The sequence below is a fragment of the Ursus maritimus genome, unplaced genomic scaffold (assembly GCF_017311325.1).
Source record: "Ursus maritimus isolate PB19 unplaced genomic scaffold, ASM1731132v1 scaffold_2, whole genome shotgun sequence".
Taxonomy (NCBI): Eukaryota; Metazoa; Chordata; class Mammalia; order Carnivora; family Ursidae; genus Ursus; species Ursus maritimus.
Genome location: NW_024424452.1, coordinates 6,465,084 through 6,489,709, shown reverse-complemented (window position 1 = coordinate 6,489,709; position 24,626 = coordinate 6,465,084). Strand labels below are relative to the sequence as shown.

Here is a 24,626-nt window from a genome sequence, read left to right as displayed (position 1 = left end):
GTCCAATGTGGGGCTTCATCCCAGGACCCCAAGATCATGACCTGAGCAGAAGGCAGACGCTTAACTGAGCCACCCAGGCGTCCCTCTATTTCTTATCCGAATGTTCAGGATCCTCTCAATATGAGTCACGCTTTTTCTGTCATAATACAGCCAAACCAGTTATCCTATTATTCCCCAAATATTCTATTTATTGTGAACATACATCTTAGGTGGAGGGTAGGTTCTGAAGTTAGATGGTAAGATAAATCAAATGACTTCAAAATTATATCCGTAAAATCCTTTACCTTATCCCAAAAGTACAGGATACATGATTTTGTATGAACACCTGTACACAGCAAATGTGTGTACATGTAAAGTGTGTGCAGTAATGTACAGTAATATCATTCTCAAGGGTGACTAGACTCAGATTAAATCATTTAAGTGATTTACTACTCAGCTCCTTTCAGCAAATACATGAAGATTCTAGGCTCTTGCTGGATTGAACATCTTCCTGTTCAGCAATATCTTGTTCTCTTGCAGAATAGTTTGATTATTTCCTTGAACTTCTTTTTGGTGTTTTCCCATGGCGCTCAGTTCATTCCCATGGCTCTCAAAATTTTTTCATTTCTTCCTTGAAACTATGAACAAAGTTGTCACTGACCACTTGTCTGGTTATCTGAATGATGCATTTTATTTCTTTGCCAATGATGGCACTCCGTTAAAAGCATTCATATATTTTTATTAAAAGTTTATTTAGTGACCAAAACTAATAGATAATATCTTGGAATTTATTGAGGATTTCCCTGTGTGCCAGGGACTCTTCCATGTGCTTTACATGAATTAATTTACAGCAGCCACATAACAACTCTGTGAAGTAGGTGCTCCTGTTTTCCTCATGGTAACCATGAGGAAAGTGGATCGCGGGAAAATGTTTGCCAAATCCAGGAGGAATGCCTGTGTGCTCGTTTACATTTTGAGAGGGGCTGCACTGTGACTTTGGGTTGGACCTGCAAGGAGGATGGTCAGGCTGGTGGGTAAAGGGTGATAAAATGAAAACGAGCTTTCAAATCGCTCACCTGGGGAAATGTATAGTCCCAGCAATCTCGCCACCGGCATGGACAGCACCAGCTGAGATCCCCAATCAGAACAGGGAGAGGAGGGTGAGCTCGGCAGCTGTAGTTGGATATGGGGTTTTCAGACCCTGTCAGGAGGCATATGGTTCCCTGAAGGGCCCCTGAGATGAAGCTCCCAGACCCCCAATGGAAAATCCTACGGTGAGACTGGTAACAAATGGATGTCTCTCTTGATTTCCTCTGTCACAAAGATGAAGACCCAAACTGGCCAGTAACTCCAGGCTGTGATTCTGAGTTTAAAAAGTACAAATGAGGTTTTAGAATTTCCTAAAATCTACCACTGTCTTTACAGTTTTTTAATGAGTTTTTAAATAAATATGTCCAGAAAGAGTCTTTGCTTTCCTCAGGCATGATGAAAATCACCGAATCTCCTCCATTCCAGCTCTCCCACTTCCAGGTGATCCCATATAATGTGTTCAGGGCAGGGATTAGGGTGAAGCAAGTGGCGCATTCACCTTGGGTGCAAAACGTAAGAGGGCACCAAAAAAAAAAAACAGTAATCAAGAGAAATGTTTTGATGCAATATTTTCTAAATTAAAATGAGTGCAGGGTCTCCTGACTAGCCTAGTCAGTAGAGCATGTGACTCTTGACCTCAGGGTTGTGAGTTCGGGCCCCACACTGGGTGTAGAGATTATCTTAAAAATCTTTAAAAAGGGGGCACCTGGGTGGCACAGTCTGTTGAGTGGCCAACTCTTGATTTCGGCTCAGGTCATGACCTTGGCATCGTGGGATTGACCACCCCCACCCCCACCCCATCAGGCTCCGCACTGAGTTCAGAGTCTGCTTGGGACCCTCTCTGCCCCTCCCCTCTCTCTCTCTCAAATAAATAAATCTTTTTTAAAAAATCCTTAAAACAATGAAAAAAATCCATGAAAAACAAAATATCAAAATTTTAAATAAGACAAGCTGTTGTTTGCTTGTTTTATAACCCAGGGTTATTGTGCACTGGGAAGTTATTTCCAATCAGCTCCTGGTTCCTGGGCCATGAAGCCCTCACTTTGTACAGGTTGACAGTGGTGTGCAAACAGGCTGGGCAATGTGGACTTTGTACGTAGTCATTTTTAAATTTTTTTTTTTTAATTAAACCTTATGCCCAACAAGGGGCTTGAACTTACAAACCAGAAATCAAGAGTCACATGCTCTATTGCCTGAGCCAGCCAGGCGTCCCATAGTCATTCTTTTAAATGATGGAGTTTGTATTAACTTTTCCAATCTGGTTCAAAACATGGTAAGATATTTTGGTAAGTGTATATAGGGGTACATATGTTTCTTTTTGCCTCAGTATCCAATATGGCTTGGAATAGCACTGATGGGGCATTAAAATGTTTTGAGGGGTGCCTAAGTGGTTCAGCTGGTTGGGCATCTGACTCTTGGTTTTGGCTCAGGTCGTGATCTCAGGGTCCTGGGATCAAGCTCTGTGTGGCTCTGCACTCCATGTGGAGTCTCTTTGAGACTCTTTCCCCCTCCCTCTGGTCCTCGCCCCTGCTCATGCTCTCTCTCTAAAATAAATAAAATCCTAAAAAACATTTTTTTTGAGTGGCTCAAAAGTCAAAACCAAATACAGTGAAGGGTGGCACTCTACCCTGCTCCATTCACTCCATTCCCTCCAACCCCCACATGTAATTGTCTTATGTGTTCTTTCAGTTTTGTTTTGTTTTGCTTTGTTTTCTAAAAGCAGCCATACACAAAGTACTAACCTTTGCCTTTGTTGAAGTTCTATATTGTGTATCTGCTTTGTATTTTAAAGTTTCTGCTCTTTATTTTTTTTTAAAGATTTTACTTATTTGAGAAAGAGAAAGAGCATAGCGGTGGGGGAGGGGCAGAGGGCGAGGCAGACTTCCCGCTGAGCAGGGAGCCTGACTCAGGGCTCAATCTCTGGACCTTGGGATCATGACCTGAGTCGAAGGCAGATGCTTAATGGACTGAGCCACCCAGGCGCCCAATTTCTGCTCTTTCTTATGTATTTCCTTTTACTCTGTGTTTAACTTGCTTCCACTTTTAGTCTTTCAATGGAAATTGGGCCGATGGATTTTCAACCTTCTTTCCAAAGTTAGGTGGTTTAATGCGATTTTTCTCTATACATTGCTTTAGTTATATCCCACAAGTTTGGGTATGTTGCATCTTCTTTATTATTCAGTCAAAAAATGTTTTTGAATTTCTATTTTTATTTCTTCTTTTCTCTTTGGTTATTTAATAATGTTTTTCTTAATTTTTAGGAAGTTGAGGCTTCTTCCCCCAATACCTGTTAATGGTATCTAGGTAAATCCCTCTACAGTCAAAGAGTACAATGTATATTATTTCAACCCATTTTCCTTTAAAATTTTTGACTTGGGTTAATTAGAGGTATGGCATTTAATTTCCAAGTATTTGGGGACTTCCTATCTTATTTTATTGATCTCTATTTTCATTAAATGTAGTAGAGAATTTTCTCGTCCTTTGAATTAACTGAGCCTTGCTTTAAGACCCAGTGTATAACCTAACTTGGTGAACATTCCATATGCAATTGAAGGGAATTTACAGTCTGACGTTGTTGTGTGTTCCATGTGCATTCTATAAAGCATTCTACATATGCCAATCAATTCAAGATGGTAGACAGTGTTGTTCAGCTTTTCTAGGTCTTTAATATTTTTTGTGTAGATGTTCTATCAACTGCTGAGAATGAGTTATTAAATTTTTTTAAAGACTCACCATTTATTTTAGAGAGAGAGCATGTGAGAGCGCGAGCATGTGGGGGAGGGTGCAGAGGGAGAGAATCCTCAAGCAGATTCCCCGCTGAACATGGAGCCTGATGCAGGGCTCAGTCTCATGACCCATGAGATCATGACCTGAGCCAAAACCAAGAGTCAGATGCTCAACCAACTGAGCCAGCTAGGCGCTCCTGGAGTGTTAAAAATTCTAGGGGGCGCCTGGGTGGCACAGCGGTTAAGCGTCTGCCTTCAGCTCAGGGCGTGATCCCGGCGTTATGGGATCGAGCCCCACATCAGGCTCCTCCACTATGAGCCTGCTTCTTCCTCTTCCACTCCCCCTGCTTGTGTTCCCTCTCTCGCTGGCTGTCTCTATCTCTGTCAAATAAATAAATAAAATCTTTAAAAAAAATTTCTAATTATAAAGTTGTGGACTGTTCTTTTTAAAAATTTAGTTCTGTCAGTTTTTACCTTGTGATTTTGGAAGCCCTGATGTGAGGCACATAATATATTAATAACTCAAAATTATAAAACTTACAATATTAACATATATTTGTAACCCAGTAACACATTGTAAGAATTCCCAACCTTGATGAATTGACCATTTGATCATTACAAAATGTCCTTTGTATCTATGATGATACCCTTCTTCTTGAATTCTATTTTATTTGATATTAGTATATCTACTCCAGCTTTCTTAAGATTAGTGTTTTCACTGTGTATCTTTATCTTTTGAACTTTCAACCTGTGTTTCTGTATTTAACATGTGGCTCTTTTGCATATAGTTGGGTCATGATTCTTTATTCAGTCTCATAATCTTTGAGTTTTATTTGGAGTGTTTCTTTTACTTCAGTGTAATTATTGATAGGGTTAAATTTAGGTCTACCATTTTGCTACCTGTTTAGGATTTGTCCCACCTGTGCCTCTCTTCCTCCTTTCCTGCCTTCTTTTGGATTAAACATTTTTTAACATGTAATTTCATTCCTCTACTTGCATTATCACTTAATGGATATTCTATAGGGATTACAGTATCATCTGTAATTTCTCATAATCTCCTTAGCGTTATTATTCTTGGTCATGTTAAATGTAGAAACATTTTTTATTCACCCTTCTTCCCACCTACATTCCTTGAAGTTCACTATTAGTTCATGCACACAACTAAATTTTATTACAATTTCAGGAAATCCTAAGATACCAACAATACAATTGGAGTCAAAAGTTTAACTCTTTGGGGGCGCCTGGGTGGCACAGCAGTTAAGCGTCTGCCTTCGGCTCAGGGCGTGATCCCGGCGTTGAGGGATCGAGCCCCACATCAGGCTCCTCCACTATGAGCCTGCTTCTTCCTCTCCCACTCCCTCTGCTTGTGTTCCCTCTCTCGCTGGCTGTCTCTATCTCTGTCGAATAAATAAATAAAATCTTAAAAAAAAAAAAAAAGTTTAACTCTTTGGAGGCACCTGGGTGGCTCAGTCGGTTGTGTCTGCCTTCTGCCCTGAGTAGAGATCCCTCCCTCAGCTGGGAGTCTTCTTCTCTCTCTCCCTCTGTACCTCCTCCCACTAGTACTCTCTCTCTCTCTCTCTCAAATAAATAAATAAAATCTTAAAACAAAATAAGTTTAGGGGCGCCTGGGTGGCGCAGTCGTTAAGCATCTGCCTTCGGCTCAGGGCGTGATCCCAGCGTTCTGGGATTGAGCCCCACATCAGGCTCCTCCGCTATGAGCCTGCTTCTTCCTCTCCCACTCCCCCTGCTTGTGCTCCCTCTCTCGCTGGCTGTCTCTGTCAAATAAATAAATAAAATCTTTAAAAAAAAAATAAGTTTAACTCTTTGAGGTTCCTTCCTAGTCACTCTGTCTCCACTCCTGATTTCTGGTCTGTAGGTCCTCCTCTTGTTTCTTATGGTTAATATTTGCCACCATTAGGCCATAGGTAGCAAGCACAATATATGATCCTCATAGGCAGGAGTGGTTGAGAAAACTGTAACCAGGCTTAAAGGAGCACATTTAGCAAAAGTGTGGGCCAGAACAGAAGTTAGTATCAGGCAGCTCAATTCACACAAAGTCAGAGAAAATGAAATAGGTCCAAACAAAAGGATCCAAAGTCAGGTAAAAGAAAAGATGACATTATATAATTAGCAACAGAGAGGAAAGGCAGAAACAAAGACACAAAGAGCTCTGGAGAGCTGATGTAGATTGTTATTATCCTATCAGCTGCCTGAATTCCGCCTACCTTATTGAGTTGATCCTTTGCAGAAAGAGCCTAAATCAGTGGTTCTTAATCTTGACTGCATATTGGAACTACCTGAGGAATTCTTAAATTCCTGATGCCCAGGCTACCCCCTAGTCCAAATTTAATCTGAATCTCTGGGGCTGGGAGCCAGGTATTTTTTTTTTTTTAAGCTTTTTAAGCTTTTTTAAGCTTCTCAGATGATTTTGTACATCCAGGGTTAACAAACACTGGTGTAAATGTTTGCAAGTGTGCAAGTGGAGTGTAGGGACAGAGAAGAAGGAGGATTTCCTGGGCTTAGTTTCTTTGTTTTTTTTTTTTGTTTGTTTGTATGTTTGTTTTTTGTTTTTTCCTTTCTCTTTATTTCCCTAGAGAAACTTTCTGGTGATTTTCCTCTTTGGGATCCTGATCCTTCCCACTTGGCTTCAGGTTGAAACTACTATTTAGACAGCCATCAGCCTCAAGTACTGTTCAGTCTGCTCCTCTGGTTAGTTTTTCTATGATATCAGATGCTTAGTTCTGAGTCTGTTTCTCTGACTAAACCAGACTTCCTCCTTCTGTGCTTCTCTAGGATTTCTCTTCATTGCTTCAGCTTTTTGGGGTTTGTTCTCTTCCCATACCTAATAGCCTTTCAAGGAAGAGAGCTATTTTTTGGCATGACACAGCCTCATGTTTTTTTAGTATACCCTGTAATACTTAGAAAAGATCGACACAATTAGGAGAGAATACATATTTTTTTCCTTTTTTTAAAGTAAAATCTATGCCCAACATGGGGCTTGAACTCACAACCCATAGACCAAGAGTTGCACACTCTGCCAACTGAGCCACCTGGGTGCCCCAAGACTACGCAGTTATTTCATGAATTTACTGCATTCTATTCATCATGAATTTCTTTGTGTTGATGAAAGGCTGAACGCACACTGAAGGTTTTCTCACATTTCTTACACTTGTAGTGTTTTTCTCCCATATGGGTTTTCTGGTGTTGGATAAGAGATGAACTCTGGCTGAAGGCTTTGTCACAATCATGGCATTTATATGGTTTCTCTCCAGTATGAGTTCTCAGATGCTTTGTAAGAGATGAGCTCTGGCTGAAGGCCTTCTTGCATTCTTTACATTTGTAAGGTTTCTCTCCAGTATGAATTCTCTGATGTCTTACGAGAGCTGAGCGGTCACTGAAGGCTTTCCCACATTCGTTACATTTGTAAGGTTTCTCCCCAGTATGTGTTCCTTGATGTTGAATAAGAGCTGAACAGTAACTGAAAGCTTTCCCACATTCACTGCATTCGTATGGCTTTTCCCCTGTATGAGTTCTCTGATGTTGAGTGAGGCCCGACCTGTCACTAAAGGCTTTCCCACACTCTGTACATCCATAGGGTTTTTCTCCAGTATGAACCCTTTGATGTTTAATAAGGGATGAGGTATCATTGAAAGCTTTCCCACATTCCTTGCATTTGTAGGGTTTCTCTCCAGTGTGGATTCTGTGATGTTGAAGAAGGTATGTGCTTTGGTTGAAGGCCTTCCCACATTCATTGCACTCATAGGGCTTTTCTCCAGTATGAATGATATGATGTTGGATGAGGGCTGACCGATGACTGAAAGCCTTCCCACATTCATTACACTCATAGGGTTTCTCTCCAGTGTGAATCCTCTGATGCTGAATAAGTGATGAGCTCCGACTGAAGGCCTTTCCACACTCGTTACATACATAAGGCTTCTCTCCAGTATGAATTCTCTGATGTAGGATAAAGGCTGAGTAGTAACTGAAGGTCTTCCCACATTCATTGCACTTCCAAGGCTTTTTCACTGAGTAAATGTTGTGACATTGAATTGGGTTTGAACTTTCCCCAGTTTCATTACAATCCTCCACAGGGTTTTTCTTGCGTTTAATTATGACTTGCCTTAAATCTTTCTTCTGATTTCCTTGCTGCCTTTCTAATGTGCCTTCACACTGCCAGGCTTCTATCAGTCTGGAGTCCCAGGACTCATCCTTTTTAAGTCTCTCCATTATCAGCTCTCTTTCAGATGACACGTCTTCATAAAATCCCTGCTTTGGAAAGGATTCTTTAGTTTCAGGTATAGATTCAGAATCTGAAATAAGTAAAAGAGTACAAGTGTTGTGTTCTCTGTGTTGAGAGAAAAAACCGGCAGAGTTGGCAAGAGGAAAAGAAAATAAAAATGATGCTTATTGTACATGTTTTTAGAATGTTTTCAGAAAGCACCTCCTGGCAATGGCAGAGGAAGTTTCAGGGACTAACAGAGATGGGAGAATGGCTAATACAAGGCACAATAAGAGGACAATGAGGAGGCTTTACCTAAGAGAATGGAAAACTGAGCAGACAAGTCAGGAAGGAGGATAAGCCAGAGGGATGAGAAGGAATGTTAATATAAAATATCTGAGGAAGGGTGGAAAGATGAAAACATAAGTTGAGATTGGGCAGTTTTGAAAAAGTTCAAGATGAAAAAAATCACTTATAATAATCACCCAGAAACAACCACTTTTGACTTTTTAAATAGTTCCCTCTGGATCCCCCCCTTTTTTTCTCTTTTCCTCTTTCTTTCTTTCTTTCTTTCTTTCTTTCTTTCTTTCTTTCTTTCTTTCTTCTTTTAGAGGGAGAGAGCAAGAAGTGGGGGGCAGGGGGTGGAGGGGCAGAGGGAGAGAGAGAATCTTAAGCAGGCTGCACGCCCAGCATGGAGCCTGATGAGGGGGCTCAATCTCACCATGCTGAGATCATGATCAGAGCTGAAATCAAGAGTTGGACACTTAACCAACTGAACCACCCAGGCACCCCACTCCAGTCCCTTTTTAAAGGCACAGATTTTTTCGTGTTTACCATACACTTTATTTTTGTTTACCATACACTTTATTTTTTTTTTAAGATTTTATTTATTTATTTGACAGAGAGAGACAGCCAGTGAGAGAGGGAACACAAGCAGGGGAAGTGGGAGAGGAAGAAGCAGGCTCCCAGCAGAGGAGCCCGATGCAGGGCTCGATCCCATAACACTAGGATCACGTCCTGAGCTGAAGGCAGACGCCCAACGACTGAGCCACCCAGGCGCCCCTTACCATACACTTTAAATATGATGTTGTGTTTCCACTAACCACTATCCCCTCCTTTTTCCCTTCCCCTCCTTCTTTCCTTCCTTCCTCCTCCTCTTCCTTCCTTCCTCCTTCCATTCCTCCCTTCCTTCCCTCTCTTTCTCCTTCCTTCCCCTCTTCCTTATTTTTTTGTCATACCCAAATTTCTCAAAAAGGTTTTGTACATTTTCTCATCACATCCTTGCTCCTGTACTCGCTGTAGTCTGGCTTCTCTCCCTACTACTCAGTTGTAACTGCTCTCACTGAAATTACTAACCATTTATATGTGACCCAGATCCAGTGGATTCTTTTCATTCCTTCTTTAGCTTGGCCTCTCAACAGCACTTGACAGTGGTGACCATGTCTCCCTCCTAACAACATTCCCCCCACCTTTTTCCCCCAACTTTATTCAGATATAATTGACATATGTTCTCTCTTGACTTCTGTGATTCTAAGCTGTCCAGGTTTTACTCCTGATTGCTCTTTATTTGGGACTTTTTCTGTTTCTTCTTTTTAAATGTTGATGCTTCTTGGTATTCAGTCTAAATTCTCCTTTTTTGCCCCGCCCCATCCTCCACAACATTGTCTCCATTAAAGACCTCATTCAGTCCATGATATTAATTGCATTTTAGAAAATTGGAATATATTTTACATATAACACTGTGTGAGTTTAAAACACAACGTGTTAATTTGATGTATTTATATAATGATTGCCGATGTAGTGATACTTAGCACCTCAATTACATCACATAATTATCATTTTTATTTTGAGATGGGAATAATTAAGATCTAGTCCTTAGCAGGTTTGATGATTATAGCACAATATTGTTGTCTGTATTCACTACTGTGAATTAGATCTCTAGGACTTATTTGTCTACTAGTTGCAATTGCCTTATATATATCAGTGATCTCAAATTCTTATCTTCAGCTTAGTGCTGTCCCTCACACCCATATATCCAGCTATTTACTTCATGTATCCATCTGGAAATCTCAAATTCAATATACCCATACCTTAATTCATCTTATACCTCAATCTGTATATTTCCCAGCTTTCATCATCTATGACAAAATGTCACCACCATCATTCTTGTTAACAAAAAGATACTGATATAAGATTATGAACTCCACCACAAAAAGGCAGTTTTCTGAGGGCAGGAATCACACCTCTTTGGTTCATTGATATTTCTCAGGGCCTATCATAGTTCTGGTAAAGAAAAAGTATGCATGAAATAGATGTTGTATGGGGGCACTCAGTGGACCAATCAGTTAAGCATCTGCCTTCAACTCAGGTCATGATTCTGGGGTCCTGGGATCCGTCCTGCTTCGGGCTCCCTGCCCAGTGGGAAGTCTGCTTCTCCCTCTCCCTTTGCCCCTCTCCCCGGCTTATGCTCTCCCTCTCTCAAATAAATAAAATATAAAAAAGAAAAGAAAAGAAGAAAGAGAAAGAAAGAAAGAAAGAAAGAAAGAAAGAAAGAAAGAAAGAAATAGATGCTGTATGAACTGAGTTGAACACAAATAATACAAGCAGTGAGCAAATCTGGAGAGTAATAAGCCTTTCTTAAGATCCTTTTATCCCATTTCAGAAACATAACCAATGTTTGAGCAAAATATATTCTTAATGCTGCCATAATTTTCAGAAGTTGAAAATATCATGGCAACCTAAAGCTTAATATATGCTATGAACTATAATACTATTAGGAAAACATATATATATGTGTATATATAGTATTTATTATGTGTAAGCTACTGTTTTAAAAGATTAAATATATGAACACATCTAATCCTCACAAAACCCCAAAGAGCTTTTCTGGCTCCGAGTCTGAAAACTGATAATCATATTGAGCTCTTCCCTCTACTCTAACAACCACAACAAATAAATCACCAAGTTTTACGGATTATACTTCCCAAATCTCTCTCACCCATTCTGTACTTTCCCTCCCCATTATTACCACCCCAATTCAGTTACCATCATCTCTCCCCTACCCTAATTCAACAGGCTCATAGTGGATCTAGTTGTATCCTTTCTCCATGCATCCCTCTCCAACCCCACTCAAATCTGTATAAAACCGTAGTCAGAGTAATAAATGGAACCAGACTCAATGATTACCTAGACGTTAGAACTATAAGGGAACTTAAAGTAACTATGATAAATATGTAAAAGTCTCCAGTGAAAAAGATGGACAACATTCATTAACAGTTGGAGAATTTTAGCAAAGAGATGGAAACTATAAAAGTCAAATGAAAATGCTAGAGATGAAAAAACGTGGTAATGGAGATTAATGTCTTTGATGGGTGCATCATTAAAGTCAATAAAGCTAAGAATCAGTAAACTTGCAAATAGGTCAATAGAAATTACTCAAACTAAAGCACAAAAAGGAAGAAACAGTGAAAAACTAACCAGAAGAGAGCATCTGAGAGCTGTGAGACAATATCTCATGCTCAGAATCCATGTAATTGGAATCCTAGAAGGAAAAGAAACAGAGAATGGGCAGAAACAGTATTTGATGAGTTAATGGCTGATAATATTCCAAAACTAATGAAAGACATCAAACCAAAAATCCAAGGAAGCACAGAGAACCCTACCTGGGATGAACATGGGCACATATGCATGTGCGTGCACGCCCCCCCACATACCTCTAGATACATCGTATTCAAACTGTTGAAAACCAAGATAAAGAGAAAATCTTAAAGGCAGCCATAGAAAAAGAAAGAAGAACAAGGATAAAAATTACAGCAAACTTTTTGTCACAAACTATGTAAGCCAGAAGACAATGAAGTGACACATTTAAATTGATGAAAGAAAAAAAGCCCTGTCACTAAGAATTCTATATTCAGTGAAAATATAATTTCATCTTCAAAAATGAAAATGAAAGGGGTGCCTCACTGGCTCAGTCAGAAGAGCATGTGGCTCCTGATCTTGGGGTTGTGGGTTCGAGCCCCACACTGGCTACAGAGATTACTTAAAAATAAAATCTTAAAAATAAAAAATAAATACATAAGATGAAAGATACTTTTTCAGATAAGCAAAAGCTGAGAGAATTCATTACCAGTAGGTGTGCACTACAAGAAATGTTCTTATAGGCAGAAGGTAATTGATACAAGTCAAGAATTTGGACCTACGCCAGGGATCAGCACATTATGGCCCATGGGCCAAACTGACCCACCACAGGTCAAATCTGGCCACTCCTGCTTGTTTACAAATCGTTTATGGCTGCCTTCATGCTACAATAGCAAAGTTAAGTAATTGCAAGAGAGTATATGGCCCACCAAGCAAAAAATATTTACCATCTGGTACTTTACACAGGAAGTTTGCTGGCCCCTGATCTATATATAAAATGAATAGTGCTGGCAATGGCATAAATGAAAATAAATACGATTATTTTTTTCTTATTTTTAATTATTCTAAGAGATAACTGTTTTAAACAAAAACAGTAGCAATGTCCTGTGATTTTATAGCATATGTAAAGGTAAAATGCATGTGAACAATTATACAAAAGATGGGAGAGAGGAATTAGAAGTCTCCAGAAGTAAGTTCCTATACTAGACATGAAGTGGTATATAATATTCTTTAAAAATATACTGTGATTGGGACGTCTGGGTGGTTCAGTCAGTTGAGCATCTGACTTTTGATATCAGCTCAGGTCATGATCTCCGGGTCATGAAATAGAGCTCTGAGTGGGCTACATGCTGGCTGGGCATGGAATCTGCTTAGGATTCTCTCTCCCTCTCCTTCTGCCCCTTCCCTCCCACTCGCACTCTCTCTTAAAAAAAAGAAAAGAAAAAAGAAAAAACTGTAATTAAAGAAGCATATTGGCAACTCTAGGACAACCTTTAGATAAGGTTTAATGATAAGCTAATAGTGGAGATAAAATGGAAAAACAAAGAATACTCAATCAAAAAACAGAAAAAGAAAGAAAAATGAACAAGGAAAAGGTGGAACAAATAGAAAACAACTAGCTATATGTAAGATTTAAATCCAACTATACCAGTAGTTACTTTAAATGTAAATGATCTAAACACACCAGTTGAAAATTGCAGAGATTGTTAGGATGTATTTAAAAACAAGACCCAGGGGTGCCGGGGAGGCTCAGTCAGTTAAGTGTCTGCCTTCAGCTTGGGTTATGATCTTGGGGTCTTGGGATCGAGCCTCATGTTGGGCTCTGTGCTCAGCAGGGAGTCTGCTTCTCCCTCTTCCTCTTCCCCTCCCCCTGCTCACTCTCTCTCTCAAATAAATAAATTAATTAATTTTAAAAAATCCAGCCCCAGGGGCGCCTGGGTGGCTCAGTCGTTAAGCGTCTGCCTTCGGCTCAGGGAGTGATCCCAGAGTCCTGGGATCGAGCCCCACATCAGGCTTCTCCGCTGGGAGCCTGCTTCTTCCTCTCCCACTCCCCCTGCCTATGTTCCCTCTCTCGCTGGCTGTCTCTCTCTCTGTCAAATAAATAAATAAAATCTTTAAAAAAAAAAAAAAAAACCCAGACCCAATTATATGCTGTCCACAAGAAACTTACCTTAAATACGTTTTAAAAATGGAAAAAATATACTATGCAAACAGGAAGCCAGAGTAGCTATATTACTATCAGACAAAATAAAATTCCAAACAAGAAATATTACCAAGGTTAAAGAGGGACATTATAAAATGATAAAGGGGTCAATTCACCAAGAAGATAATTTGTTATGTGTATGCACCTAACAAAAGAGTTTCAGGTACATTAGCAAAATACATTGAGCAAAAACTGATAAAACTAAAAGGAGAAATAGACGATCCCACAATTATAATTGGAAAATTCAACACTCCTCTGTCAGTACCCAGTAGAAGCCAGTAGACAGGAAATTGGTAAGGATATAGAAGACCTGAATAATCTCAACCAAACCTGACCTAATTAAATTTATTTTCAAGTTCACATGGAACATTCATCAAGACTATATTATGAGTAATACAACAAATCTCAGAAATGTAAAAGAACTGAAATCATAAGAAGTATCTCTGACCACACAGAACCAAACCACAAAATTGAAAACAAATTTATTGAAATCACCTAAAATTTGGAAATCAGTAAACAATCCATGAGTCAAGGAGGAAGTCACAATTGAAAATAGAAGTTATTTTGAACCACAAAAATGAAAACACCACATATCAAAATTGTGGAATGCAGCCAAAGCAGTCCTTAGAAGGAAATTTATAGCACTAAATGTTCATATTAAAAGAGAAGAAAGATCGTATACCAGTGATGAGGCTTCTACCTTAAGAAACTAAAGGAAGGAGAGAAAATTAGACCTAAAGTTAGCAAAGGGAAAAGATAATAAAGATAAGAGCATCGATGAATAAAATTGAAAACAGAAAATAGAAGGAATCAATGAAATAAAAAACTAGTTCTTTGAAAAGATCAATAAAACTGTTGAACTCTTAGGAAGACCAAAAAAATTAAAACAGAGAAGATGCAGATTACCAATATCGGGAATGAAAGACAGTAAATCATTACCAGAGCTCACTCAAGAAGAAACAGATCATCTGAATCATCCTCTATCTAGCAAGGGACCAGGATTCAAGGTTAAAAATCTTCTAATAAAGCAAACCCAAGACCCAGATGGCTTTACTAGATTGAGCTTTTGATATCATATCTAATAAAATTTTGCCTTACGAAAGGTCACAAAGACTATCTCTAATGGTTCCTCTAGGTTTTATACTTAGTTCTGTGATCCACTGAAAGTAACTGTACGGTGGGAGGTATGGATTTTCTTTTGGCATATAGATGTCCAATTGTTCCAGTACCATTTATTGAAAAGATTCTCCTTTTAACATTGAATTGATTTTTGCATCTTTGTCAGAAATTAATTGACCATATATGTATGGGTCTATTTCTGGGCCATCTGTTCTGTTCCATTGATTTACATCTATCCTTTCACCAGTACCACCACACTGTTTTGATTACTATAACTTTATAAATCTTAAAACCAATGTAATGAAGCTGTCCTTTTTCAGTACCAGAGATAGTGAACGTTTTCTTGCCAAAAGAGAAAAGAAGCCAATTCTGAGCCCAGAGTGATCAGGGATCTCCTAGGGGATTAACGCTCTCTGGAACTGAAGCAAAACTATGGCACTTTAGACGCTGTTAGTTATAGAGGAAGCTTATGTCCCAGTAAGCAGTTTGCATTACAAAATAACTTCCTTACCCCAAAATACCAGGCTCCCACAAGTCTCCACTTTCATATCCATGCCCATGTACCTTTGGGCAGAATTCAGCTGTTCTTCTTCCACATGAGTGAAATCCATTTCCTCATCCTTGACTGTCACCAATTCCTGGAAGAACAAGCACATTCTTATAGGACTTAGGGAAGAGAACAATCTAGAAGAGGAAGTATTTTTTAATCTGAAAGTTAAACCTTTATTTAATGGAACAGCCTAAGATTTCTAAGTATTAGTCTGTGTTAAGGAAAATAATAACAGCTAACATTTATAATATATTCTGTATGTGCTAAGTCCTTTGAACAACCTCTTGCAATGATAACTCTATGAAGTAGGCACTATTATTAACATTATTTATAGGTGTGAGGATCAGATCTGAGATTTGGACCCAGGCAGCCTGACTCCAAAGCTATACTCTTTTTCTTTTAATTGAAGGATAGTTGACATAGATATTGTCTCAGGAATACAACATAGTGATCTGACATCAAAGCTATATCTTAACTATATTTTTCTGTCTCTTACATAGTTTACTAAATAAATCTAATATAAATTAACCAATGAATGGCAAACAAATGTTAATTACTAATTGTACTTAGTTGTTATAGATGGGATAATTCTCAGGCATGTAATTTATACTGATTCCTGGAATATTCGGAGATTTTATAGAAATTCTGCTTGATATCCTGATGTATATAGAGAGCCATCCTGTTCTAACACAGGCTTCTTCTTTCTCTGTACTTAAGGCTATGACTTTTTGATTTATTTAGTTATCCTTTAGTAACTACAGTTGTTCTGAATGAGTGGATTTGCTGATTGCAAACTAAAAATGATCAACTGTTCTTCATATTCTATGTTATATTGACAGTCATGTGGGTGTATTTTGTTGACCAAAATTAACTGGAGAATACTTTGTGAGAAAGTCAATCAATAGAATACCGTGGTTAAGAGGCCCCTGGGTGACACAGTTGGTTAAGCATTTGACTCTTGGTTTCAGCTCAGGTGTTGATCTCAGGGTGTTGAGATCAAGCCCCACGTTGGGCTCCGCGGTTGGCATGAAGTCTGCTTGAAATTCTCTCTCTCCCTCTCCTTCTGCCCCTCCCCCTGCTCATGCTGTCTCTCTAAAATAAATAAATCTTAAAAAAAAAAAAAAAAAAGACTACAGTGGTTTAGAGGCATAGGATTTAGGATCGGACATACCTGGGTTCTGATTAGGATTCAACTACCTTATGATTCTGAGCAAGTTACTGTGAACCTCAGTTTTGGGATATTTTTTATGATTTTATTTTTAAGTAATCTCTGCACCCAATGTGGAACTTGAACTTACAACCCTGAGATCAAGAGTCACATGCTCCACTGACTGAGCCAGCCAGGTGCCCCTGTGAATCTCATTTTTACTGTGAAATAGGCATCATCCCTAACTCACATGTTTTTTTGTTTAAAATAATGTTTGGAAAGTGGCTCTAAATGTTAGAGTTCCCCTGAACTCAGTCATTAGACATCTTCTCTTCTCCATCCATTCTTATATACCTAGAGGCAATCTGTTATTTCACCCATATTTAAAAAAAAAAATCCTCAAAAAAAACCCCACAAAAAAACAAAAAACAAACCTTCTTTGGTCTTCCTTCCCACTATCACCCTATTTCTGTTCTCCTTTAGTGTAAAACTCTCCAAAATAGTTGTCCATAGTCCCTGCCTCCAATTTCTCTCCTATTCTCTCCTGAATCCTTTCCAATCAGGTTTTCATTCCTGTCATTCAATGCAATTGTTCTTGGCAGTCACCAATGATCTTCATATTTTTAAATCCAATGGTCAATTCTCAGTCCTCATCTTACTTGACTTAGCAGCAGTGTTTAACACAGCTGATCACTCCCTGCTCCTTGAAACACCTTCTCCACTCGGTTACCAGGATGCCACACTTTTGACTTCCCCCTACCTCACTGGCCACATCCTCTCAGTCTCCTTTGCTGGTTCCTCTTCGTCTCCCTGACCATTAAGAGTTGAAAAGCTATAGGACTCAGTAATAAAATTTCATCTCTTTTCTATTCCCTTAGAGATCACAGTTTCATGGCTTAAAATACCCTTCACACAGATTACTCCCAAATTCAAGGCTCGAGCCTGAGCTCTCCCCAGACCTTCAAGTTTTCAAGGAAAAATTACTTTGGTTCAGTTCTGTAGCTGGGATTGCTGTGGACGTCTGAAGCAAGATGAAAAAAGGAAACAACACACCGTGAACACCAAGCTAAGATTTCAGAGGAGGGAACTTAAACTAACTTGCCTGGAACTCAACAGGAAGGAGCTCAACAGTAGGTTCCATTTCTTCTGTGTCCTGTTTTTGGGGCAGAGAGGCATCCTCAGTAGTAATGGCTGGAAGGACTAGAGGGAGAAAAAGCCATGAAGAAGGTAAACTCTATTCACTAAGACAAAAGCTATCACAAGCCAGCTAAATTATATACTCAAGGCCTATTCAATTTAACTCAAAACGGTGGGTTGAGGATAGAGTAAGATGATAAAGTGAAAGTGCATTGCCCAAAAAGCTAAACTTGTAGACCCACAATTCATCAGCCTCTTGGAATAGTCTAACAGAGAGTAGAAAAGTGTGACCTTTTATCACAAAAGCAAGCAAAATGGAATATTCTCTCTTCCAAGGCTATTTCTGTAATTCTTACCTTCTTCCTCAGCTTCAATGGTCAGATAATCCATGATCAGCTTCTCTTTTTTGTCCTGTTATTGCTATGACTTCCTTCTTATTCACAGTTTCAGGTGAGATAAACATGGACTTTTCAGCAATACATAATCTGCTTCTTTGTGTAAATCATTCAACTCTACTGTGAAGCTCTGGAGAGAGATTTTTGAGGTTAGGCTCGCCATCCTCTGGAATTGGTTCCTGCTCCCTGGGGCATCTCCCTCTCTCTATCTCTTCTCCTAGGAGGCTTATTCCTATGCATTTAAGTCCTAGGGCCTCAGAAGTAACTCTTTGCTTGAAACCTTTATTATTTAGGCTAAATTAATCTCCACAGCTGGAAGACCATTCTCTAGAGTAATGAGATCAGCCACTACATGCCACACCAGGACAAAACCAGTACAGAATCAGGGCAGGGAACTGTGAGCCTCACACCTGGTTCCAGACTGTGCAAAACTCCCATGAGACCCTAAAGCACACAACTGACCATAAGGTGGCCTGTGATTATGGTAGCAGTAACTATAAGCAAGGCTCGCACCGTTGGTTCATCCTTATTCATAAAGACAGGCAGTTGATAGATGGGGCCTTTATACAGTTGATTCCCCACCTGCTCTTTTTTAAAGACCCCAAAAATGTATAGGCAGGGATTCCTTTGCGTGGTCAGAGTGAGAACAAAAGACTTCGGTGATTAGACAGTAATAACTGACAGACGAGGTAAGTTCCCTCCTTGTCAAGGGAGAGAATCTAAACTTTTAAGCAGGCTGAATGACCATGAGGAACGAAACCAGTCAGTACAGCATAAGGTGACAAGCTGGCACAAAATTCAACAAAATTTGGGAGAAAAAAATTAAAATAAAGGACGCCTGCAGCACATCCTGTTGAATGGCTGCCACCAGAAATAACTTATTAACTGTATCCTGCTTGTCACTCCACACCTGAAACTTTTGGTTTGTGCCTATTTAAACCCTAAGCTTCATGCATAATCCTTCCCCTTTGGAGTGTACTCTTGGTTTGTAGGCAAAGGCTACGTTTCCCAGGTTTGCAAACTGCATGGCAACAAAGCTTTTCCTTGCCACTGACCAAATCCTTGCATTCCAGGGTGTGTGTGTGTGTGAGAGAGAGAGAGAGAGAGAGAGAAAGAGAGAGAGCGCGCGAGCCACAACAGTCCAGGCCGTGTGTGTGTGTGTGTGTGTGTGTGTGAGAGAGAGAGAGTGAGAGAGAAAGAGAGAGAGAGAGAGCCACAACAGTCCAGGCCGTGTGTGTGTGTGTGTGTGTGTGTGTGTGTGTGTGAGAGAGAGAGAGAGAGAGAGCGCACGAGCCACAACAGTCCAAGCCGTGTGTGTGTGTGTGTGTGTGTGAGAGAGAGAGCGAGAGAGAGAGAAAGAGAGAGAGAGAGTGAGCCACAACAGTCCAGGCCGTGTGTGTGTGTGTGAGAGTGTGTGAGAGAGAGAGAGAGAGAGAGCGCGCGCACGAGCCACAACAGTCCAGGCCCTGTGTGTGTGTGTGAGAGAGAGAGAGCGAGCGAGAGAGAAAGAGAGAGAGAGCACGAGCCGCAACAGTCCAGGCCCTGTGTGTGTGTGAGAGAGAGAGCGAGAGAGAGAGAAAGAGAGAGAGAGCACGAGCCACAACAGTCCAGGCCCTGTGTGTGTGTGTGAGAGAGAGAGAGCGAGCGAGAGAGAAAGAGAGAGAGAGCACGAGCCGCAACAGTCCAGGCCCTGTGTGTGTGTGTGTGTGTGTGTGAGAGAGAGCGAGCGAGAGAGAAAGAGAGAGAAAGCGCGCGCACGAGCCACAACAGTCCAGGCCGTGTGTGTGTGTGTGTGTGTGTGTGTGTGTGTGTGTGTGAGAGAGAGAGAGAGCGAGCGAGACAAAGAGAGAGAGAGCGCGAGCCACAACAGTCCAGGCCGTGTGTGCGCGCGCGCGCATTCAAGGGTGTGTGTGTGGGAGAGGGAGAGGGAGAGGGAGAGGGAGAGAGAGAGCGAGAGAGAGAGAGAGCGAACAGTCCAGGCTGTGTGTGTGTGTGAGTGAGAGAGAGAGAGGGACAACAGTCAACCCCTTGCATTGGCCTCTAAAATGCAGGCAGGCTCCAAAACTCTGATAGAGCAAGGCACAGAAAGGTTATGAGTAAGACACGGACCCCATTTTTTTTCTTTGTGTCCCAATTCAGATAAGGCTGTTTGGTAGAAGGGCAAGACTTAAGGCCAAAACCGAAGGGAGGCGCTCAAGCTCCCGGGCCTCCCACTCCAGCTCCCAGAATCCCCTGTCGGCCACGCCTCCTTCAAGCTCCCGGACTCCACTTCCCGGAGGACTTAGCGGCAACCGCGCTTCCGGAACGCCTCCTCGCTCGGACCTAAACCTACAAACCCGGCTTGCCTCCCAGCCAAGGAGTACGCAGAGCGTCGGGGACTGGGCCCGGGACGCGCCAGCAGGGCCCAGCCCTTCCCCCGCCGGGGCCGGAACCTGAGAACACTGGAGCTGCGCTTTGCGCATGGACCGGCGGGTTGGAGAGACCCGCGCCTCGGGCCCAGCTCTCTCTTACCCCTGGACGCACTGCGGTCTCGGCTCCGGCCACAGGGTGGGTCCCTGCGGGTTTGCGCTCTGGGAAGGACAGGAGGGGCAGACGGAGTCGCTTTCCGGACTCACAGAGCTGCGGGGAAACAAAAGGCTCGAGCCCGAGGCTCCGTCTGGAGTCGCATCTGCGCACTTGGAGGCGACCGCGCCAGGTCGGGGGTCCCGGCGGAAGGACTCCACTTCCCAGAGGGCTCGGGGACATCGGTTCCCGTCTTCGGGGTGGGGGCATCTGTAGAGCGAGGGAGAGAGAACTGCAGGCCTTCAGTACCATCCTTAAGGTGGCGATACTTCATCTGATAGGTCTCCTTTCTGAATAAAATGAGAAGCTGTCATTAAAAGCCGGGTGGCTCAGTTGGTTAGGGATCTGCCTTCGGCTCAGGTCCTGATCCCAGGGTCCTGGAATGGAGACCCCGCATCAGGCTGCCTGCTCAGCAGGGGCGTCTGTTTCTCCCTCTGCTTCAGCCCATCCCTCCCCACTCGTGCTCTCTCTCATTCTGTCTCAAATAAGTAAAATCTTTAAAAAATAAAAATTAAAACTCCAGATATTTTCAGTGTCTTATTACTAATTGGTGGTGGTGTGGGGGGTCTGTTACACTAAGTCTTTTCCTTAGTATTTCTCATTCTTACAATAAAGCCCCAAACCTGTAGACTGAGTGCTAGTGATTTTGTTGAAAGCATTCTGGCTAATAACCATAGGCAGGGTTGAGAAGCCATTGTCCTGAACTACGAGATAATAAAAGAAAACACGGTTTAGGAATGAGTTCACAAGGAAAAGTTAGATGTGAGAAAGGGGCAAGTGCCGAGATTGGCTTTGAAGTGGGAAATTGTGCGGACCTGGAGTTTATGAACATTCGTACCAGGAGGGCTGCTCCCCTTGAGCCAAAGAGCAACCGGATGAAAGGTAATCCTTTCTGTACGAAACACTCTGGGCTGTAGCCCTAGTTCTTCGCTTCAGAAACCAGGAGAAATCAATTGTCATTCCAGTGCAAATTACCATAGTCGCTTGAATAGTCTCTCCACATCTAATCTTGCCTTTCTCAATCCATGCTATTCAAGACAGTCCAGATGAATGTTTAAAAATTAAATCTGTTTATGTCACTCTCCTCAGAACCCTTCAGTGACTTCCCTCTGCCCTGGAATAAAACATAAACTCCTTAGCACAGTTTATAAAACCCTGCATAGGGGTACCTGGGTGGCTCAGTTGGTTGAGCATCTGGATCTCAGCCCAGGTCTTGATCTCAGGGTCCTGACTTCAAGCTCAGCATTGGGCTCCAGGCTGGGAATGGAGCCTACTTTAAAAAAAGTTTTTAATTAAAGAAACAAAATAATAGAATAAAATATACATAGCAGCTAAACTGGAAATTTCTAATAAGGATGACTAAATTAACACAGCTTTCTGTCCTGCGCAGTGCAGATATCCACAATACTACTACTGTTCATAGAGACTTACAAAGATAGCAGACTATGCCTGACGGCACTTCTCAGTTTGAATCTGAAAATCACAGGCAGGGAACACACAATTTACCAGTTACTCAGAAACCAGGAGTGGTTGTCACAGTATTATCATGAAAAGCAGACTTTGCTGTTTCCCCTGATTCTAACTTTTTAGAATCAAGGGGTTTTTTGTTTGTTTGTTTGTTTGTTTTTACATTTTCATATCTCTGATACCCAGAAGTACCTTACAATTAATTGTTGTTGGCCAGGTGCCTCTAGTGTGTAGTCGTCATACCTGTGCCAGTACACAAGCATGCCAGAATGAATATCAACAGAAGAAAATGCCAGAGACAATAGTGGAGCATACTTAAGAGTTGCTATATTACCAATACTCTTGGTAGCAAGAAAAATGATACCAGATGGAAAAACATGGGTAAAGACAACATTGAGTGGAAAAATGATTCAGAAGAATGGGATTCTGGGGGCACCTGGGTGGCACAGTGGTTAAGCGTCTGCCTTCGGCTCAGGGCGTGATCTCGGCGCTATGGGATCGAGCCCCACATCAGGCTCTTCAGCTATGAGCCTGCTTCTTCCTCTCCCACTCCCCCTGCTTGTGTTCCCTCTCTCGCTGGCTGTCTCTCTCTCTGTCAAATAAATAAATAAAATCTTTAAAAAAAAAAAAGAAGAATGAGGGATTCTGAAGGTGAAGGGTTTAACAATGCCTTCATCATTTTACTTTCCTTTTTATGTGAGTACAGGAGTCATGATATCACTTAAAAATACATGATTAAAATTAGGTCTAAATAAGTCTAAAAGGGATCTATTAATAATATGAAATAAAAGGTCAAAGTGATAAAATATTATGTCATAACTTAGTTGGCAGTGTTGTTTCTTTATTGGCAACACAGAAAATAGTGCATCATGTAACTCCATGGCACCTTAGAATGGATGGAAAAAATAAAGAAACTGACTATTTTAGATTTGGGGAAAACAAAACAAAAATTTTAAGGAATCTAAGAGGAAGAAAGTTATGAAAATATAATCCATTCAAAAATAAGAGCAAATAATACTTGAAATAAGCTAAATTCTGAAAACTTAAAAAGCAGTTAGTAAGTGAAATTATATATGGGAAAACATGAACAATGTGGAAAAATTAAAATACCACTGAAGACACCATACCCAGTGATAGTCAATAAATCAGAAATTTAAAATGAAATGATAAAAATCAGGTAATGAGAAATAAACATTGAGGGTTCAAGCTGGACTTCCATCCTGGAGAGGTCTGGTCTATTTCCAGTTCACCCAGTTATGCTCCAGCCCCTCAGTGCTCCTAGTGGAAGCATGTGGTATTCACCAGGGCTCCTTCCCATGGTGGGCTTTGGACTCCGATTGTTGTTACCCCACCCAGAGAGCTTGCCGGTAGCTCTTGTCAGTGTTTCAACCTCTTAACTACCACTTTTGCTTCCGTAATCAGCAATTATCTTAGCGAGAAGAGTGCACTCAAATGTGGAGCTCACCTCTTTTGCCTCCTCTTGATCTTATCTCTGCTAATTTTCATTGCCTGGAAAGTTCTCTGATGCCTTCAACCATCTGTTTGTTTTATTTTATTTAACTTCTCTAGTAGTCCTCCATGGGAGGGCTGGTCCAAACCCCTAGTCGAGCATACATAGAACTCAATTTAGTCATCTTTGAAGATAAACAGATCTTCCAAGGCCCACTCTTTATATAAAATACTTCAAATATAAAATTCTTCGACTCATCTAGTTTATCTGAGCACTATTTATATGGTGACTGAATTCTCCCCTTAATGAGAGATGAGGTCATCATATTTGTTTGTATTAACTGTTGAGTCCTTTAGCTACCTGAGCAGGTTGGGAATGATGTATAGCCTTGAGCATTTGAGCGGGTCTTTCTCTGCTGCCTTACAACCTCTAATTTTGTTGAAGCTCCAAACCCTTGGATCAGCTTTGTTGAATCAAGCTCAGAAACAGTGCCCTAGGGGTCGAATTTGAGCCTTTCTTCTCCCATGTGAAGTTTGAGTTCGTGATTTTTGTCAGCGGTTCTCCCATTTACTCTTTGTGTTTGGTGTGTTCAAACTTTCCCCAGCTGATCATTTTCTTCCTCCAACTGGGTCCCAACCAAGGCCATGATTTCTGTGACATTGTTTACCATAATTCTTCTGCTTTCTCAGTAATGTGCTATTAGTCTTTCAGAAATAGGTGTACGGGGGCACCTGGGTGGCACAGCGGTTAAGCGCCTGCCTTCGGCTCAGGGCGTGATCCCGGCGTTTCGGGATCGAGCCCCACGTCAGGCTCCTCCGCTATGAGCCTGCTTCTTCCTCTCCCACTCCCCCTGCTTGTGTTCCCTCTCTCGCTGGCTGTCTCTATCTCTGTCAAATAAATAAATAAAATCTTTAAAAAAAAAAAAAAAAGAAATAGGTGTACGGTAGTGGTTAAGCACTCAGCTGCTCAGTCTGATTCTATGGTTTAAATCCCAGTTCCAAAACCTATTGGTGTGTGCCCTTGTATGAGTGGTTTAGCCTTTCCAAGTTACACCTTTATCTGTGAAATGGGCGTAATAATTGTACCTACCTTATGGATTATTGTGAAGACTAAATAGAACAAGAAGCATTTAGGGGTGCCTGGCTGGCTCAGTCTGTAAAGCATGT

The 24,626-nt window shown here is 41.1% G+C and overlaps 1 protein-coding gene and 1 long non-coding RNA gene across 2 annotated transcripts in view; one reads left to right on the top strand and one right to left on the bottom strand.

Annotated features, from left to right (window-relative positions):
* LOC121103737 overlaps positions 1-20,426 on the top strand; it is a 32,827-nt gene extending 12,401 nt beyond the window's left edge. The window contains exon 3 of the long non-coding RNA XR_005835949.1: positions 20,121-20,426. This is a non-coding gene — a long non-coding RNA (uncharacterized LOC121103737). The remainder of the gene's footprint in view (positions 1-20,120) is intronic.
* On the bottom strand, positions 5,570-8,177 carry LOC121103735 (zinc finger protein 184-like). The gene has a single exon (XM_040634811.1). The coding sequence runs from the start codon at positions 8,019-8,021 to the stop codon at positions 6,891-6,893; it is 1,131 nt and encodes a 376-aa protein (XP_040490745.1). The 5' UTR covers positions 8,022-8,177; the 3' UTR covers positions 5,570-6,890.
* Positions 20,427-24,626: the final 4,200 nt, after the last annotated feature.